The sequence below is a fragment of the Natrix helvetica genome (genome assembly GCF_964273705.1).
Source record: "Natrix helvetica genome assembly, chromosome: Z".
NCBI classification, from domain to species: Eukaryota; Metazoa; Chordata; class Lepidosauria; order Squamata; family Natricidae; genus Natrix; species Natrix helvetica.
Window position 1 is genome coordinate 35,229,257 of NC_138554.1, and position 21,053 is coordinate 35,250,309.

Sequence of the window (21,053 nt, forward strand, 5' to 3'; positions counted from 1 at the left end):
AGCTTAGAAGCAAGATTGGAAAAAAAAAAAAACACCCTTAGAACGGAGGTTTGGGCTCCTTCCAGACGGCAATAAATAAAATGGCTTATCACCATGCAACTAGCTGGAAGAAAGATTCCCTTTCAAAATGGGAATTTCAAAGGAGGCAGGAAGAAGGAATTTTTCCAGCATCTGTTACTTGCAAGCCACCACAAATGGGGCTGCAACCAGTAAATGAAGCAAATTGGGCAGTAAATTGGGCTTTCCTCCCAGGACTTGGATGGAAGAGATGCTACTTACAAACTCCTTTGCCATCAGCATGGGGAAATGCTCCAAGCCAGCAAAGGGCACCTACTTGGCCCATAACTCCTCCAAGCCAGCAGGAGGGTCCTTGGCACGTAAAACCCCCTAGCCAGCCATCATTGGTTGAGCTGCAACCTGTGAAGCAGGCAACCCCGGGATGGGTCTTAACCCCAGGTCATGGATGGGAGGGATGCCAGTGGGCACATGCCCTCCCTCAGCAGGTGGCACCATGGCAGAAAGCTGGGCAGTGGCCAACCGAGGGATTGACCTCCCCACCGGTTCCAGTCTCCCCTGCAAGGCCCAAAAAGGTTCTTACCAGACCTTCCTACAGAGAAGAAGTCTCCATGGAAGAAGGGATTACCAAACAGAGGCCTGCATTGTGGATGGCGGGAAATTGTGCGCCTGCAAGGCCCCAAATGGTTCTTACCCCACCTTCCTACAGAGTAGCAATCACCAACATGGAAGAAGGGATTACCAAAGCCAGGCCTGCAAGATGGGAAGCCGGACAAGGTGCATCTGCAATGCCCCAAAAGGTTCTTACTCCACCTTCCTACAGAGAAGCAATCTCCACCATGGAAGAAGGGTTTACCAAGGGGGCAGCTGCAAGTTGGAGAGCAAGGCAGTGTGATGAAACGGTTCCTGAGTTTAGAGATGTAACTAGGTTCCATTCCTCGTGGGGCCCAATTAAATGCCACCATTGTTGTCAACTTGGCCACAGAGCATCAGAGTGCTTGGCTCCAGCCCCAATGCCACAAACGTGCGCACCAACCACCACGGCGGTAAAGAGAGGGTCCCAGATGCCACCACAGAAGAGTCATCTGGGCCAACAACCTCTGGAAGAGGATCCCCAACTTAAGGTGAGGAAGTGTCCTACCAAGGGGGAGGCCTCGGAAGAGGAAAAGGGCAGACAATCTCCGGAGGAGGATCCCCAACTTAAGGTGACAAAGAGTCCAACTAAGGGGGAGGCCTCGGAGGGGGAAAAGCCTAAACGACCTCTGGAAGAGGATCCCCAACTTCAGGTGACAAAGAGTCCTACCAAGGGGGAGGCCTCGGAGGAGGGAATTGCCGAAGAACAAACGTGTGTACCAATTGCCACGGTGGTTAAGAGAGGGCCCCAGATGCCTGCACAGAAAAGTCATCTGGGCCAACAACCTCTGGAAGAGGATCCCCAACTTAAAGTGACGAAGTGTCCTACCAAGAGGGAGGCCTTGGAAGAGGAAAAGGGCAAACAATCTCTGGAGGAGGATCCCCAACTTAAGGTGACAAAGAGTCCAACTAAGGGGGAGGCCTCGGAGGGGGAAATGGCCAACCGACCTCTGGAAGAGGACCCTCAACTTCAGGTGACGAAGAGTCCTACCAAGGGGGAGGCCTCGGAGGAGGAACAAGGCCAGCCGTGGATGAATGGATCCAAGAGCCCAGAACCTACAGCACCTGCAGCAGAGAGCCCGAAACGGCAATGGGAAGAGGTCGCAATGGACTTCATCATGGAACTCCCAGACAGCAGTGGGCATAAAGTAATTTGGACTGTGATTGATTTGTTTTCTAAGCAGGCACACTTCATTGCTTGCTCAGGATTGCCATCCGCAAACGAATTAGCGAAAATGTTTGTGAAACACATTTATCGCCTGCACGGAGTACCCAAGAGGATCATTTCAGACCGCGGAGTCCAGTTCACAGCCAAGTTCTGGAGAGAGGTCCTGAGATCTATTGGGTCCACACAAGAACTGAGCTCAGAGGTTCATCCCAGCATGAACGGCGCAGCAGAGGGAGCCAATGCGGTGGTGGAACAATACATCCGGTGTTTTGTGGACTATCAGCGAGACAACTGGTCGGACTTGCTACCCTTCGCCGAAGTGGCGTACAACGATGCGGTCCACAGCAGCAGAGGATTAGCGGGTTTCCAGATTACCAGTGGCATGGAAGTTGTTGCCATGCCTGAGTTGCCTAGAGAACCTCCTTCTTTCATGTCTTTGAGTGAATGGATGGACATGCTAAAGAAAGGATGGGAGAATACGAAGAAGGCTCTAGCAGTTGCAGCAGAAGCCTACCAGAAGCAAGATGATCAACGTCACTCACTCCTAAACCCCTACCATGTGGGGGACAATGTTTTTGTATCTACCAAATACATAAGATTAGAAATGCTTAGCAAGGAATTGGGTCCAAAATTTCTAGGTCCATTCCCAATAGTGAAGATAGTTAACTCAGTTACAGTTCAACTCAGTCTACCCAGAAGTCTAGGGGAAATTGACCCAGAATTTCATTGTAGCTTGTTGAAACCAGTAATTGGGTCTAACAGAAGAGCATCCACCCAAGCTCAATCTCCTCCTGTAGAGATGGAAGGGGAAACACAATCTGAGGTGGAAAAAATTGTAGATTTCAGGCTGAATAGGGGTTGCTTACAGTACTTAGTGCATTGGAAGGGTTACCCTTGGTCTGAAGCTAATTGGGTAAACAGTGGGAACCCGAAAGTGGAGAAGTTAGTAAAGCAATTCAATGGGAAGTTTCCCGAGAAGTCAAGGGGTTCCCCTGGGTGGAGAAGAGGTGGTTAATTTTGTTATGTTAACTTTTATGTTATTCTCTTTGCAGGAAACGTTTTTCTTTTGAGGAGAGGCCGCCTGTCAGGCCTGTAATTATATTCTTTTTAGGATCTTTGGCCTGCCACACTTTCTTATAATTTTCTATGCTGTTTCATTAGTGTAGTAGTTGGGAGGGGGGAATAGAAAGGAGTAGGATTGTAGAATGGATTGTTGACATTCTTTTGTAGAAGCCAAGGTCATCTTTTGTCTCCGCACATCGACACCTGGCCGGAAGAAGATGGGTGTACATGCCAGCGTGGAAGATGATGATTGGAACATGTGATGGATTTGTGGGTGTGGGGAGAGATCATGAACTTTCAACTGGTTGAACTTAGAGCATGTACTTCCAGAGTTGAAATTTCCATAGCGGTGCTAACATGCCTGCGGAATAAATTGCACCATTAAGGATGTTTTGCCTTGGACAATGATTTATTTCTGCATGGTATTTAGAGCCCTAACATAGGAACTTGCATGGGATGGCCGTGGTCCTCAGGGACTGGAGGAACTGGCTGACATCTTCGTGGGGTTTCTGGACATACTGGCGGAACGCGTACCGCCGCGCAATCTTCGATGGGGTTGGGGCGTAGTGCCCTTTCAGTTTGGCCATCAAAGTGTCCCAGTCAAGTTCGTGGACTGGCAGAGGGGCTGCCAACGCCCGGGCGGCGTTAAACATCGGGGTTCCGCAACTACTGAGGAAGAAACTACATTTCTCCTCCATCGGAATACCCCGCTTTCCATTGGCCCTCATAAAGCACTCGAAGCGCTCTAAAAAACCGGTCCATCCTTCTCCGTCTGTCCCGAAGGGAGCGAACGGGGGAAGCGATGCCATAGCAGCTTGGAGTTGTTCGGCTCGGGGAGCTGGAACTCAAGCGGCAGATCGAGGAGGTCAGGTTCCTTCAGGTTCGTCACCTCAGAGCGATCCCATCCTCGTCGCCAGTGAAGAGGTGTGGGGAAAGATGAGGCTTGACACGCTGAGGAACGTCCAACACAATTTTATTGAATAACACAGCAAGAACTAATACAGGAGAGAATCGCCCGTTCCTCTGCCTGACAGCTATTTATATGAAGAGCTGTCAGGCAGAGAAACCAATCAGGGAAGCAGAACAGCCCGCCTTCAGCCAAGCCGCACCTGATTGGCTAAGGCGCGGCATGGCTGTTGCTAGCTGTCAACAGAGGGAATCCCCGGTCGTATGTCGGGGAGGAAAGGAACATAACATCCCCCCTTCCAGGAGATGTCACTATGTGAGCATGCTCCACCTGATTGAAAATGCCTCTTTCTCCCAAATGGCCCACCTCCTTTCGGTAGTGGTGAGTTTCTTGGAGATGAATGTGCACTGCAAAAGGTGGCCCTCTTTATTCCTTTGCAGTATCACTGCAGCTATTGCTACATCACTGGCATCTGTCTGGATTATGAGTGGTCATTCTGGGTTGGGGTATTGCAGTATGGGCTCTTGGGCAAAGAACATTTTAATTTCTCAAAGGCTTTTTGACAGTCCATTGTCCACTTCAGGGGTTGGTTTGCTTTTGGCTTCATTGGGAAAGGATCCGTTTTTAATAGCTCAGTCAATGGGAGGGCAATTTCCGCAAAAGTCAGAATAAACTGCCTGTAGAAATTGGCAAATCCAAGGAACCTTTGCAGTTGTCTGCAAGTGCTTGGAGGTTTCCAGTCTAACACAGCTTTCACTTTTCCTGGATCCATTTCTATCCCCTTGTTGGAGATGCGATACCCCAAGTAATCTAGTGAGGTCTTGTAGAACTCACACTTTGACAGCTTTGCATATAGCTTGGTGGCCAGAAGTTTTTTCAGGACTTGCCGTACCAGCTTTACATGTTCTTCTAGGGTTTCAGAGAAGGTCATGATGTCATCTAAATAAACTAGTACCCCATGATACAGGTGCTCATGTAGCACCTCATTTATGTACTGCATGAAGGCTGCAGGTGGTCCTTGTAGCCCAAATGGCATGATTTTGTACTGAAAACTGCCAAGGGGGAGTTAAACGCAGTCTTCCACTCATCTCCCTCTCTGATCCGTATGCAGTAATACGCCTCTCTCAAGTCCAGTTTGGTAAAGATTTTTCCTTTAGCCAAGTGGTTCAATATATCTTTCATGAGGGGAAGGGGATAAGTGTTCTTTTCACATACTGCATTCAAGGCTCGCAAAGATAGACCCACCATATTTTGTTTCTCTGAAGAGCACTGGAGTCACTGCTTTCGACTTCACTGGTTCAATAAACACCTGTTTCAAATTGATGTCGATGTACTTCCTCAATTCAACCACCTCTTTGGGAGTCATGGAGTACAAGTTTAGCTTTGGTAAGGTAGCCCCAGGTTTGAAGTCTCTTGCCCAATCTGTGAGGGGGAAGATAGTTTATTTATTTATTTATTATTCATATTTATAGACCGCCCCCTCTCCCAAAAGGGACTCGGGGCGGTGTACAGTCATTAAAATGCGTTGTAAAATACATACATAAAACAGTTAAATAATTAAATACGTAGGTGAAGGAGGTTGTAAGACTGTATATAGAATAATAAATATAGTACATTAAAAGCTTATTAAAACCCCAAACCCAATTAAAATGAATAAATCCCCGGGAGGTAAAACTAAGAAAGTGCCAGGCCAGCTGATTGAAATAGGTGAGTCTTTAACTTTTGCCGGAAGGAACGGAGGTCGGTGGTAGTTCGAATGTCTGGGGGGAGGTCATTCCAGAGGGTTGGGCCCATCTTCCTCACTGAACACCTCCACCAGGTCCCAGTAGTCTTTTGGTACTTGTTGGATCCCTGGGAGCTTGGTGTCTGCTACAGGTACTGCAGGTTCTGGATGGTCTGGGCTGTTGGGTTCCATCATTCCTGGGTGGCCTTTTGGTGCCACCAGTCATAACGGCACAAAGCCGATAATCAATTTCCTAATGCTGTCCTTCCACTTTATTGTATCTCACTTGTCCAGCCATGCAAGCCCCAAGATAATTGATTCCTGCATTCTTGGAGTGATGATGAATCTGAGGAATTCATAGTGGCGGCCTATCATCAACTTTACCAATTCAGTAATTTTCGTGGCTGGAGCCCCTCAATCAGTGTTCTATCCACTTGCTTAAACCGAATAGGACTTAAACCACTTGCTTAAAGTGTATGGCTTGTGAGTATGCCTAGCTGCTCCACAATCGACATGCTGATTAAGCATCGGGTGCAGCCAGTGTCCACAATTGCCCCAACTTCCCCCTCTACTACCGTTTCTGTCACTTGGAAGTTGCATTTTATAGTAAAAAGGCAGATGGGTACACTAACCATTGAGTCGTCTTCAGCATTTTCCTTCTCCAAGGCCTCCCCCTTGGTAGGACTTTTCATCACCTTAGGTTGGGGATCCTCTTCCAGAGGTTGTTGGCCCAGATGACTCTTCTGTGGTAGTTCTGGGGCCTTCTCTTTACCTACTGGCAGTTGGTGCACATGTTTATTTATTTATTATTTATTTATTTTATTAAATTTGTTAGCCGCTCCCTCTCCACAAAGGGACTAATTTTATAATATAACACATATTATAAAATTACACATTGTACGGAGGAGGTATAAAACACAATACAATATTATAATAACATAGAAATATTAAAATAAGTTAAATTAAAACCCCAATGGAAATTACAAGTTTAAAAATTGCCAGGAGGAATAAAATAAAGCTATGGTTGAGCCAGGCCTGCTAGTTGAAAAAGGTGGGTCTTGAGTTTTGAACGGAAGGAGCGGAGGTCGGTGGTAATCCTAATATCCGGGGGGAGGTCATTCCAGAGGGCTGGGCCCATCACAGAGAAGGCCCTACTCCTGGGCGCCGCCCTCTGGCACTGCTTAGTGGACGGCACCCGGAGAAGTCTCTCTCTGTGAGAGCGAATTGGTCGTAGAGATGTATGGGGCAGGATGCGATCCCGCATGTAGCTAGGTCCTGTGCCATGGAGCGCTTTGAAGATGGTAATCAATACCTTGAAACGCACCCGATAGACCACAGGAAGCCAGTGCAGCTCAAGCAGGAGAGGTGTTATATGGGAGTATCTCGTACTCCCCATAATCACCCGCGCGGCCACGTTCTGGACCAGCTGCAGTCTTCGAGTGCATCTCAAGGGAAGCCCCATGTAGAGAGCATTACAGTAGTCTAGGTGGGACGTCACCAGCGCGTGAGTGACTGTGCGAAGGGCATCCCGGTCTTATTGCCACAAGGTATGTCCTTAAGTAGGTTCGTACCTGTGTTCGGTCAAGTTCGGAACGGGAGGATCTCCATCAGCTCTCTAGGCGTCTCTTGTAGTGTTTCATCACCCTTAGCTCCTCGGTGAACCAAGGGGCCAGGGTGGTTCATTGCCGCAGGAGAGGCCGCAAAGGCGCCACCAGGTCTAAGGCCCCGGCAGCTGCATTATTCCAGGCAGCTACTAGGTCCTCTATCCGGGGGCGGGTCAGGTCTACAGGAGGTGGCCCAAGCTCCGTCTGGAACCTTTCCAGTTCAATCAGGTGCCTGGGGCGGAACCATCTAGGACATTCCGGTTCCGCCTCCCCGCGGCGGGGGGTAGCACCAGGGAAGTCAAGTCGGAGAAGTGAGTGGTCTGACCATGACAGGGGAGTAATAGCTATGTCCCCTATTCCCAGATCACTTGTCCACTGGTCAGAGACAAAAACAAGATCCAGTGTGTGGCCTCCCTCATGTGTGGGACCCTGAATTAACTGAGTTAGGTCCAAGGCTGTCATGGAAGCCATGAACTCCTGAATCACCTCAGATGCTTCTCCCACCGATGGCAAGTTGAAATCCACCATGACCAAAAGTTTGGGGGTCTCAACTGCCATCGTTGCGATCAGCTCGAGGAGCTCAGGCAGGGCCGCTGATGTATAGCGAGGAGCCAGGTATACAATCAGCAGGCCCAACTGTCTCCCTGGGTCCCATCTCACGACAAGGGATTCACACCCGGATGTCTGTGGCATAGTGAACTCTCTCGGCTCCAGGTCTTCCCGGATAATTACCGCTACCCCACCGCCCCTACCCTGAGCCCGTGGCTGGTGGAATGCTCGATAACCTGGTGGGCACATGTCCACGAGGGGTACACCTCCCTCGTGGCCCCACCAGGTCTCTGTTATTCCTGCGAGGTCCGGCTCCCCCTCCAAAATCAGGTCATTAATGAGGGGGGCCTTGTTAACAGCGGACCTTGCATTGCATAACATCAGCCTAAGGCCCTGGCTCTGTAGATCCTGGCCACCTAGCATGCGGGGGTTGGTACAAGCGACCCGGTGTAACCAACAACCATGGTCTTCCAACCGACTGCAGGTTCTTAGTCTGTCCTCGCACCCACCCCTCCCCATGACCGTTGGTATAACAGAGCCCTGTACTGGAATGCTACTATCACTCTCCTCCCCCACTCCGCTCCCTCCCCTCCCGACCACACCTGTTTGCCTGGCTCTACTTTCCCTCCTGGCCTGAATCCCCTTCCCCCCTACCCTGGAACCCCTTAAAACTGTTAAAAAATGATTAATTAAAAACCCCCTTAATTTCCGCTTCCTCCACCTCTCTGGATTAACAAACCCGTCATCAAGGTGGGACCTTGAAAGGTCTGAGGGCCATACCTGCGAGAGGGGGGACTCTCGCAGGAGTAGTAGGTCTGACCTGGAATATATAGAGTTCATAGGTTGTCATAGGGGCGAGCTCATTTTCGGGTGCTGTTGTTAAAATCATAAGTTTGTTCGTGAGCCAGGGTTCCCCCACAAAAGGGGTATGTAGATGGTGGTTATCCTTACCCTGGATGGAAAGGGTAGGTTGGTGAGCTAGCAGGCTAGCCAGAATAGTCTACAATTGGAGCCTCAAGGGGGAACTGGGGAGCAGTTTGTAACAAGGTGGCACTAAGGAGCAGTTTGTAGCAGGGTGTTAAGGTAAGCCTTAGTCAGATAGTAATTTGAATAGAGGAAGGAAAGTTGTCAGCAAGGGTGAGAGGGTAAAAAGTCAGACCTTCAACAAATGGCCACCAGTCTTCCAAGCGTCTCTATCCAGTCTCAGACATGAGTGGCCATTTGTCTCCTCGGCAGCCTGGCTGCCCAGGGTTGTTGTTTCTGAGCCCGCAGGGCCGTCTCGGCTTTCCTGAGCTTCCATGCAGTCTCCGCTGGTCTGCTAGCGTTCTTTGGCATCCAGAAAGCGCCTCGTTCTCACCTCTCGCAGCCCCCCGCTGGTCCGGGATTTATGGTGGCCGAAAGGTCTGGTGTTCAGCGTCTTTAACCACCTCCACCACCGCCGTTGTCCAAACCTCCGCCGCCTGGGCTGCATGGGTTGTCTGGGATTCCTTTCCTCCTCCGGCTGCCTCCGCACTGCTCCATTCCGCTCCATTCCGCTCCGCTCTTCCGTTCCGCACACGAGCCGGCAATCGCCAGCCCTAGCCCCAGCACCAACTAGCTAGCGTGTTTCTGCCTCACCGTCTGGCTCTCCGACCACCCTGGTGAACCAGCCCAAAGCCAGGGCAAAGCCAGGGTGGTCGTCAACGAAATTCTGACCCTCAAGATGGAACAGAGGGCCGGCAGCACCCCTCCCATCAGGGAGCCCCCCCCCCGCAAACATGCGAAGCTCACAAGCCGACCGCCATTCCCTCGGGAAGCTCCTCCTCTTCCCTGTTTGTGATATTGGGCTGGAGCCAAGCACTCTGACACTCTGTGGCCAAGTTGACAGCAACCTTATTGGCCCCCATGATGGAAGGAACCTAGTTACATCTCTAAACTTAGGAACCACCTCATCACATTGTTCTGCTATCCATCCTGCAGCTTCCCCTTCATTCATCCCTTCTTCCATTGTTGAGAACTCTTCTCTGTAGGAAGGTAGGGTAAAAACTGGTGGGGGCATTGCAGGTGAGACTGGACTCGGGGGTGTGTCAATCCCTGGGTTGGCCACTGCCCAGTTATCTGCCATGGTACCATCTGCTGAGGGAGGGCAGATGCCCACTGGCATCCCTTCCATCCATGACCTGGGGTTAAGACCCGATTCCGGGGTTTCTTGATTCACAGGTTGCAGTTCAACCATCAATGGCTGGCTTGGAAGATTTTCCCATGTTGATGGCCAAGCAGGTGCCCAGTGGCATTTCTGCCATCCATGACCTGGGAAGAAAGCCCAATTTGATGGTGCTTGATTCACAGCTGCAGCCCAATTATCAGTGGCTCGCTAGTTAGAGATGCTGACCAACTCCCTCCTTGCTGGCTCAAGTCATTTATTGCTGTATGGAAGGAGTAATTATCTCCACTCCAGTCCATTGAAGCTTTTACTAGTGAAAGATTGACTCACGTTTGGCTGAAAAAAGTTGGTCTGGGAGGCTCCAATTATCTTGTCATGTGTATGTAGAATTAACCTTTCCAGCTCCCACTAGTTGCATTTTATTCCAGATGCTATAAATCTTCAAACAGAAATTCTTTTGCACTTTGAAGATTTGCAGAGAAGTGTCTTGTCATTGGCTCATTTTCACTTTCACTGATATTTTACGCTGACCAGGTCAGTCAGGGTTGGGAGTCAGCACCCCTCTCCAGCACGCCATGCCGAGGTTGCTGGTGATTTATTTTAAAGGGAGATTTGAGTTAGTGTCAGCATTCCAAATATCATCCAGAATTAAATCAGAGTTCAAGGCATAGCCTTCATCAAAGTTGTAATTTAATAAGAGAGACATGTTGGTACAATCTGGAAACCTGAATCTGAAAGCTTCCTAAGTTCCCACTCAGTTGAAAGTTCAAAACCTTGCCCCCATACCCACAAGTCCATCACATGGTCCAATGTTCCTCTGCCACACCCATCTAGTTCCAGTCAGGTGCAGAGGTGTGGAGACAAAAGATTATCTTGGGCTTCTAGAAAGGAATGTTTTATTATGACAACAACATTCTATTCCTTACTATTCCTCCCTCCCTATTCCCCACTAATGAAACAGCATAGAAAAAATAATAGAAAGTGTGGCAGGCCAAAGATCCTAAAAGAAATATGACTGCAGGCCTGACAATTAGCCCACCTCCCTAATTTATACCTTACAGTTCTGTAATCTCTCCATAGAACTTACCTGTAATCTCTCCATAGAACATTCTCCAACAAAGAATTGTCCTCTTTTCTGTTGCAGCACATAAAACTTCCTGTAAATTAAACATTAGCTAGAGCTGATAAAATGGGATAGAAATCTTGCTAAATTATTTGCAATACTGCTGTTAATTTTTAATTATTTACTCTTTAATTTTCACTCCTTTGCTTTTTATATACTTATATTGTATTTTGTTATACTGCACTCTTTCACAATTAAATATATTATAGCTTACACATCCATCATCCATTTTAGAAATGTAATAGTTTTCTAGAACTGTGTCAATTAATTTAACATTTAATTCATTTGTTTATACTTTATTGGCTAGATTGTTCATATTATAACCAGAAATATTAACACAATTTAATTGCTTCATTAAAATGACAAAATATGAATCAAGATGTCACATACAAGCTCTACCATTCTCTCTATGTGAAACATTTCACACATATCAGAAGGGGGGGACTGTTTATCTACTCTTCCTTTAGATGCATATAACTAGTAGACTATTTTATCAGTAATTTATAATCTGCATTTCAATGATTAAAATAAAGAATTGGTTTAATTAAACCTTAAGCCTTATTTGAAAAAAATAGATAGGAACAACTTAGTCTTTTCCAACTCAGCAGCCCTCTTGGTCATTGAAATGTAGATGAATGGTTTGATTAATGATAGTTGCTTGCAAATCCCAGGATTACAAATTCAAATTTTGTGATCTAGACTTAGAGACACTATTTATTATTTGCATACCATATTATACATCCTGAGAGTTTTCTTTATTCTTCATTCATCTTAGTTGGGGTCTACATACCATGTCAATCTTACATAAACAAGGCATTGCAAACCTTAACTGACCAAATTTTGTTGGATGAACAGAGATATCCAGACTCCCTACTCATTGTACTAGAAGCTTTTAGCAGTGCTAACCTAAGCCAAGAGCTGCCAAGATACATTCAGCATGTCAACTGTCTCACAAGAAGCAAGAATATTTTAGATCACTGCTACTGTACATTAAAAGATGCCTATTCTATAGTAAATGGGACTAGTTTGAAAAATTCCTTGCTTATTTACAGAATGTACTTTTATATGAATGAAGGCTTTGAACTTTAATTCACCTTTAAATTTTGAATTGTTGAAAACTTTCTATGGGAATGTAAGTAATTTTTCTCTGTTTTGGAAAAACTTCTCAAACTTCTATTTTGTCATTTTTTGATGTTAAACTTGAAGGCAGAGATTTCTTTGGTTTTCATTTTGGGGAGTTTGGTTTTCATTTCAGTGAGATGGGCAGCATTCAAGATGTGTTTGTGTGTGTGTGTGTGTGTGCGTGCGCGTGTGTGTGTGTGTGATGTGCAGTCAGGGAAGGCAGGGGAGGCACAGCCTCACCACTGTCATCATGAAAAGAAAAGAAATGTAAAAGGAAAAAGATGAGAGCTGAGGTCAGGCTGAGCTAGTTGCTGCCTCACCGTGGATGATTCTGCTTAACTGTTTAAAAAAGTCTCTAAAAAGCGCCCTCTACTATGAGGCAGGAGAACTGTATGCCTCATCTAGTCTGACTTTAGGCATTTTATGATCACTCGAGCAGAGTTAAGCATGGGTTAAAAGCCTAAAAATTCCTGATGTAGGTGGGGCACGCAGTTCTCCTGCCTCATAGTAGAGGGCACTCATTTGGGCGGGGCTTCTTCAGAAGGACCCAAGGCAAGAGTTGAAATCCTCTCTGAAACTGCTGGAAAAGGTACATGTGGGTCGGAGGGAGGGGGAGGAATTCAAACTTCATCCTCCTAGTGTGGGACTTTGAGCAAAGGCTGGAGGGAAGGATTGGCTCGCTTGTGCTCTCCCTGGGGTGTAGTTTGATTGCAGGCAAAGCCATGTTGCCTTTTCAAACCTGTAATCAGTGAAGCCTGGCTGGATCCTTCTGGGGCTGGGAGAAAGTGTGTATGCTTCAGCTTCCTGCCTCCTCCTGTGGTCTCCTCGTGCTCTTCCCTCCAATCCAACGTGTGTGTGTGTGTGTTTGAGAGAGAGTGAGTGAGAGAGACGGAAGGGGGTAGGAAATATAGTCCAATCCAACGTGTGTGTGTGTGTGTTTGTGTGTGTGTGTTTGAGAGAGGGGGAGGGGGGAGAGAGGGAGGAAGGAGGGGAAGGGAGAAGAAAAAGAAGAAGTAAACTTCTTTCACAAAGGAGAAAAACAAATGCTGTTGCTTTAAATTGGAACTGAGCATGCCTGGCTGTGGAATTCTGGGAGTTGAATTATAGTCTGACTATGATGGATGATCCCAGGATTTTCCAAAAAGAGCATATTTGATAAATAGAAAAATAATAATAGTGGCAAGGAAACTTTAATGAGTCAATTTTTATTTATCTAAACATATAAACAAAACAACTACTAGTGAACAAAGAAAAATTGGGAGCATAAATGACTCCCAACTTCCTGCTGGATACCCAGTTGATGTTACTTGAGAGAAATTGGCAGGAAGCATCAGAAATCATGACAGCATGACCATGGCTACAACTTTATGAATTAAATTGTTCAAAACATAGTAGAAATTTCAATTCCATGAGTAATGAGTCCCAAATATTTTTTTCCATTCTTTAAGTTGGTGTATTTTAGACACCTTGATTCAAACATTGTTGCAGTATAATCCACCATTTGGGATAAACTGAGGGCACAAATGGACAAACTCTGGCTTTTAATTTCTTTATCTTGAGATACCAGAGTAATACATACAAATAATTTAACAAATCTTCTTAAAAGAATAAAGTTATAGTAGAAAATATATAAATTGGGATCTGCAAATAAATGTGATATAGTATCAGTGCTTATCTTATCTCCCTTATAACTCATTTCAAATTTAAAGCACAAGCTCAATACTGTGTTTCCCTGAAAATAAAGCAGAGTCTTATTTTATTTTGACCTCCGAAATAAGGGCTTGGCTTTATTTTCAGGGGAGGTCATTATTTTTGAGGTGCAGGAGGCAGCGAGCATGGTCACTTCATGGATCCTGCTGTGTTGCAATATTTTTGGGGAGGGCTTATTTTAGCACATACACTGAAAATCCCAATTGGGCTTATTATCTGGGGAGGTCTTATTTTCAGGGAAACAGGGTACTCATAACTGACAATTATAGATGAATCTCCACTTACTATTTTAAAACAGGTTGGTGCAAGAAGACGTAGTTTGCAATATCCTATTCTCCCAAAATGACTTTATACAGAAGTCAATAATCTATCTATATTATTTTTTTCTTCAGCAAATGTAACAACTTACAAATCCATATCTACAGAACCCAAATCACATCAAATAAGTTGCTGAATTAATAAAACAATAGGATTTTAATGATTTAAAGAGAATACTTTCCATCCCTTTAAGTGAAAACAAGAATTCAGGGAACTTGTGTGCAGGTTGTATATTTATTGACTGCCTTTCGCAGAGCTCGCCTCACCTCTTTGTTCCTCAGGCTATATATGAGAGGGTTGACCAGGGGTGTTAAGATTGTGTAAAAGACAGAGAAGACTTTGTTCAATTCTTTCAGTTCATTACTGTTTTGCAAAAGGTAGACAATTGTGAGACTGCCATAGAAGATAGTCACTACAATGAGGTGAGAAGAGCAGGTAGAAAAGGCCTTTTGCTTCCCAATGATGGAAGGAATTCCAAGAATGGCAGCAATTATGTATGTATATGATACTATGGTTAAAAAGAATGGTGGTAGGGTGGAGATAGATGTTAGGATAGCTGACACAAGTTTGACCTGACTTGCATCACTGCAAGCTAAATTTATCATTGGAATGAAATCACAGAAGAAGTGTTCTATCAAATTGTGGCCACAGAAGCTTAACTTCAAGATAAATGTTAACAATATTATGTCTATCACAAAACTACCAATCCAGGATCCAACCACTAATTGGAGGCATATCTTGGAATTCATAAGTGTGGAATAATGCAGGGGTCTACATATTGCTAAGTAACGATCATAAGACATTGCAGCCAGTAGATAGCATTCTGTAACAGCTAAAAAAACAAAAGCCCATAACTGCAGAATGCAACCATTCACAGATACAGTATAGTTTTCATATAGTAGGCTGGCTAATATTCTGGGAAGAATGGTTGAGCTGTAGCAGGTCTCTAAACAAGACAAGTTGCCTAGGAAAAAGTACATTGGGGTATAGAGGTTCTGGTCAGTCACAATTAGGGCTATAATGAGAAGATTCCCAGCCATAGTCATGATATAGATGATTAGAAATAGTATGAACAGAAGAATGTGTATCTCTTTCAAATCTCCAAAGCCATGAAGGATGAATTCTGTTATAATAGTTTCATTTCTCCATTCTAATTTCTTCATTATCACATTCTATAATATCTAATCAGAAGGATAATATCAATCAACACTCGTTTCACTGTCTCTTTGTTTATGTATTTCACATCTGGAAAGAAAAAGTAAAAGCTCAATTAATGCTGCAAATCTTAAAACAAAGGTCAGATATCATTGCCCATCTAATCACCCCTAAATATGTTGATAAATGATATTAACTTTTTCTCCAAGAGTCTGTATCATACATAACCATTATGATATGACTGCCCACTATTATTAATTTCTAATTAATGGCAGGATTAATGAAATTTATCTCAGGCTATCTATTTTATTATAAGCAAAATGATGCATGAGGAAATGTATGCATTGTTGCAAACATTGTAACCCCACATGACTGATACTTTATTTCTATTTATTTATTAAATTTATATGTAACTCATTTCACTATCAAGGAACTCTTAAAACACCCTTGCTTCTAAGAAAATGCTGATTGAATCTTAAAAGTATGCAGATTTATTAAGAGAGATTATTTGTCCATAAATTGGTAGACTGAGGTGAATAAATGAAAGGCAATCAATATAAAGGAAGCTACTAAGTCCTTAGAACAGCTCACCCTTCTTTTTAACAAATGTACTGATTGCAGAATGCAAATAAAGAATATCACAGTGCTAAATAAACAATTAATAGGAATAGCAACTTTGGCCTCTTTTGTATATAGCTGCTAAGTGAATCAGCCTTTATGCAAAACAGTAGAAATAATAAATAAAATTCTGTGATTTAGCTGAGATTTGTTGTAGAACATTGTTTTTCAAAGACTGATGATTTAACCTTATGGAGTAAAGGAAAGACTCTTTCAACTCAATCTGTTTCTTGTGATCATATATTGTGCTTGTGCAGAAGTCTTTGTATCTAAGTGGGGCAACTATACCTTTGTATAGTGTTCATCTTTTCTGAAAGGACATTTTCATTGAAGACTCTGACAAAGAAAAGTACCCTTACAAACTCTTCATATATATATATATATATATATATATATATATATATATATATATATATATATATATATATATATATATATATATATATATATATATATATATATATATATATATATATATATATATATATATATATATATATATATATATATATATATATATATATATATATATATATATATATATATATATATATATATATAGTTTTTACATTTAAAACAATGCAATGCCGCGGAGTCGGGGTGATCATATATTCACATTTTGTACAGCTTGTTTCAACCATTAACAGTTATTCTACTTAATACATTGTCTGTCCTTCTGTTCGATCACAATATATACATTTGTTCCAGTCTTGTCATCTTAACTTATACCAATCATAAAATCTATTCCATACCTCAAAATATTCTGATTCCCCTTTATTTTTAAGTTCCAAAGTGAGCCTATCTGCTTCTGCACAGGCCAACACTTTTCTGATTATATCTAGCTCTGATGGTGTGTTTTCTTTTTTCCAATGCTGTGCATAGGTTATGCGCACTGCAGTCAGTATATGTATAATTAGATAAAGTGTATCTTTCTTAAACCCCTCCGGTATTATGCCTAGGAGAAAAGTTTCTGGTTTAAACATATTTTGTTCTCCCACCATTTGTTCTAACCATGATTGAATCATTTTCCAATATTTTTTTTGCCTCATTGCACGTCCACCACATATGGTAGAAAGTGCCTGGTGTTTTTTTACACTTCCAACAATTTGGGGCCAGATTTTTGAACATTTTAGAAAGCCGTGCTGGCGGGAGATGCCATCTGTAGAACAAAGACCAAAATGCTGACTAAAAATATGAAATCAAAAGCAAAAGAGGAGTTAACAAAGAAATTGGGTATCCAAATTGTCAATAATCTTGTTTTCAACATAGGCAGGTAATTCTTAGCAGAAATTCAAAGGAGTGGAAAACTGAAAATTACCCACCTTTGATTTATAGTTTCAATTCTGGACTTGCTAAAATGAAAAATTACGAAGCCTATTTTCAATGACTCTTCAATTTGATTCTTCAGTTATGTTCCTTAGACACCAAGTTGTTGAATGTTATATAAGGATCCATAATGTTGATAATGTTTGGTTTAAGCCTGGAGTTTCTTATTTAAGTATAATGACTGGGGAATATATCTTATTCCCCAGTTATATCTTAATTGACCACAGGGGAAATGTTGACATTTATAAAAATAGTATTATAAACATCTTCTGATATTCGGTTTCCAGAAATTTGTTTTGGACTAAGGCAATATGATATAAACATGGCTGCACACTTGGCTGCCCAACTTGGCTGGGGTATGCACTTACAAATGAAGAAATTAAGATGACAGATACTTCCAGCCCAGGTCATATCTTGAATGAAATCACTTATGAATAATTTAATATGTCACCATACCAAGCTTATATGTGGTTTTCCACACCATTAGTTGATGCTTAGGATCTTCTCAAGAATTAGTTCAATTAAGAACTACTACTACATTAGTGCTGTATTATTTCCAGTTTATGGACTACTTTGAAAATAAAGCACAAATATTGGCAAGATGAAGGTATATATAAAGGAAATACATATGTACTTTGATGTCCTGAAACCTTTTGATATGTTTATTGCATCATAGGTTTTGCTTCACTTTTCATTCTTCATCAACTACCAGCTTGTTCAGTCTTCAGAATTGTCCTCCTTAGTTTCAATTTATGGAAATACAATACAATAGTAGAGTTGGAAGGGACCTTGGAGGTCTTCTAGTCCAACCCCCTGCCTAGGCAGGAAACCCTATACCGTTTCAGACAGATGGCTATCCAACATCTTCTTAAAGACTTCCAGTGTTGGGGCATTCACAACTTCTGGAGGCAAGCTGTTCCACTGATTAATTGTTCTAACTGTCAGGAAATTTCTCCTCAGTTCTAAGTTGCTTCTCTCCTTGATTAGTTTCCACCCATTGCTTCTTGTTCTACCCTCAGGTGCCTTGGAGAATAGTTTCACTCCCTCTTCTTTGTGGCAACCCCTGAGATATTGGAACACTGCTATCATGTCTCCCCTAGTCCTCTTGGCTGGATGAATCTTGGATGAATCTTGGATGAATCTCTTCATCTGGTTACTCAAGGTTGATACTGATTTTATCGCACTTAAATCAATTTAGTCAAGTCAATTGACAAATTTCTGATATTTTTGAAAATTTTGACTGGAAACTGCTTGAGGTAAGTTTCACTAATGCAATGGGAAAATCCTACAGTCTAAAATAGGCAGATCTATCTGAAATTGTGTTAAAATGCAGTAAGTTTGTATCTTTGATATTGGGGGGGGGCATTGTTTGTTGACACTGCCCAAAATTTAATGAGCTATTCCATATTGTCTAGCTTCTCAAGATTAATCTCTAGAATTCAATGAACACAAGTATTCCATTTTTAAGTGAGAAATTTTCTGCTAGCCTAATCATTATTATCATTATGCAGATTATATCAAGCCACTCAGAATCCCTTGGTAGTGAGATCTGGAGCCTATATTCACTAGCAGAAGGTTGCAGGAGGCTGTTCCAGCCAAAAATGGATCTCAGGACCCTGTTTTCACTGGCAGAGGGTTGCAGGAGGGTGTCCAGTTGAAAGCAGAGCTTGGCAATCCATTTTTGCTGGAAGAGCACTTTGGTCACAACAGGCATTCTCCCCAATATAAGTGACATCATGCTAACCATGCCCACCTTGGTCATGCCCACCCTGTCCCACCCCCAAGCTCAAACACAACCCTGATGCAGTCCTCAATGAAATCGAGTTTGACACCCCTGCTTTAGAGGGAAGATACAGAGGCAGTATTCAGCAGGTTCTGACCAGTTCTGGAAAACCAGTAGCAGACATTTTGAGTAGTTCAGAGAACCGGTAAATACCACCTCTGACTGCCCCCCACTCCCATCTATTCTCTGCCTCCTGAGTCCCAGCTGATTGGGAGGAAATTGGGATTTTGCAGTAACCTTCTCTTGGAGTGGGGAGGGAATGGAGATTTTACAGTATCCTTCCCCTGCCAAACCCACCAAGCCATGTCCACCAAGCCACACCATGCCCACCAAGCCATGCCCACAGAGCCAGTAGTAAAAATGTTGTATCCCACCACTTGTGAGATGATACAAAGGGAGACACTGCAGAGAGAAAGCTCTTCTTCTAGATCCTGAAAAACAAAGTTTTTTGACAGATGGGATCTACTCTTGCTGGCAGGGAGAAGGTCCTCTCTGCTAGCATGAGCAGAACAGGCCTGTCCTAGTGGAATTGGACAGTTCATCAAATAGCCTTGACCTATGCCATTAAAGTCATAACCAAAAACTTGAACTGCACCGAGCAGCAGACATAGTCAATGAAGTTTGGGAAACAGAGATATAATATAGGCAATCCTAGATTGGTCTTGCTGCCATACTTTGAAGCTTCCAAAAGGATTTCAAGTTTCAAAGTACTATATTATAAAAATGTACATATAGTACATTTCTTTATTTTGAAAAGAAAAGTTCAAATCTCCAACTGCCTGACTAGGAAAGGATAATTTCTTAATTAAATTTAGTTTAATTGAATAATAAAGGAAACATTCTGCAATACTCATGAAGATGCATGCCCATATTTATTAATAATTCTTATATTAACCAGAAAAAAGAAACAGAATTTTCTCTAAAAAGAGAAAACCATTTCCAGTGTCAGTAGAATTCATTTCAAGGACATTACTTTTTCATTAGGGAAAAACTTGTTAGAGAGAGTGGGTGGGAGGGAGGGAGGGAGGGAGGGAGAGGAAAGATTATAAGAAATATTTCTGTTCATTCCATATTTTATAAGGGCTTTTTTTTTCAAAATTTCCTTTGCCTCTTTATTTCTTAAACTATATATGAGTGGATTGACCAGAGGTGTTAAGATGGTGTAAAAGACAGAGAAGACTTTTTCCCCCTTTCCTCTTACATACGTACCATGCATCTATTGAATTGAACAGAGATTTCTGAAAGTTTATATAATAATAGTGTCCATTTTGAGATTCTACAGGACCTATTTCATTACAAAACTCTAATATTGAAGTATCTCTGTAGTCATGACATTTATATTCAACCATATGACAAACCAAAGAAATCAAATTGCTATTATGAGAGGGGCAAGATGAACCCACCCCTTTTTGAGTTATATATTTAGATTCATTGCAGTCAAAATGGTTTTTCCCCCATTCCCAAGATCCTAATCAGAGTTTTGGAATTGCTTAAGAAAGCAGGGAGCAGCACAGTAGATCCTTCTAACTGATCCCTTGAGAAATATTTGAGTCAAATCAATGCAAGTTATTATAAATGTAGTTATAGTTTATTAGGCAAGATTATTAAAATAAAGTACAAAACAATCAGTTTGTACAACATTTTTACCAAGTTAAGAATGTACAGCTTATTTATGGAATTTTCAATTGTCAGTTGCCATAGCATTCAGACAATTGACCTATAACCTGGTCTGTCATGCAAAAATAATTACTGAGAAATTATGGGCTATCCAAACAGTCCAGCAGGTCTTCATTTATAATGATTTGTATAGAAATATTTGTAACACCCATATCTTACCCCTATTTCATCAGTAGCCTGGAAGAATATGCAATTATTGTATATTATTTTGTTCAGATTTCAAACTCATTGTTTTTATTGTTCAGATAGAAATTTGGGGAAAGGATAAATCTGAGCCAAAGTGATTAAATTTAGAAATACTGATTCATCAAGTACTATCAAATGTTTAATGTCTTACTATTTTTTTAAAAAAGCAATAGTTTGTTATTAACAAGTCAGTACAGTGTGATTACAACTGAAAAGGAAACCAAGTCTTCC

General features: G+C 42.7%; 1 protein-coding gene across 1 annotated transcript; it reads right to left on the bottom strand.

Annotated features, from left to right (window-relative positions):
- Positions 1–14,283: 14,283 nt before the first annotated feature.
- On the bottom strand, positions 14,284–15,240 carry LOC309401534 (olfactory receptor 6B1-like; the record flags this gene model as incomplete). Its single annotated transcript, XM_081970604.1, has 1 exon — positions 14,284–15,240. The coding sequence occupies one exon, from the start codon at positions 15,238–15,240 to the stop codon at positions 14,284–14,286; it is 957 nt and encodes a 318-aa protein (XP_081826730.1).
- Positions 15,241–21,053: the final 5,813 nt, after the last annotated feature.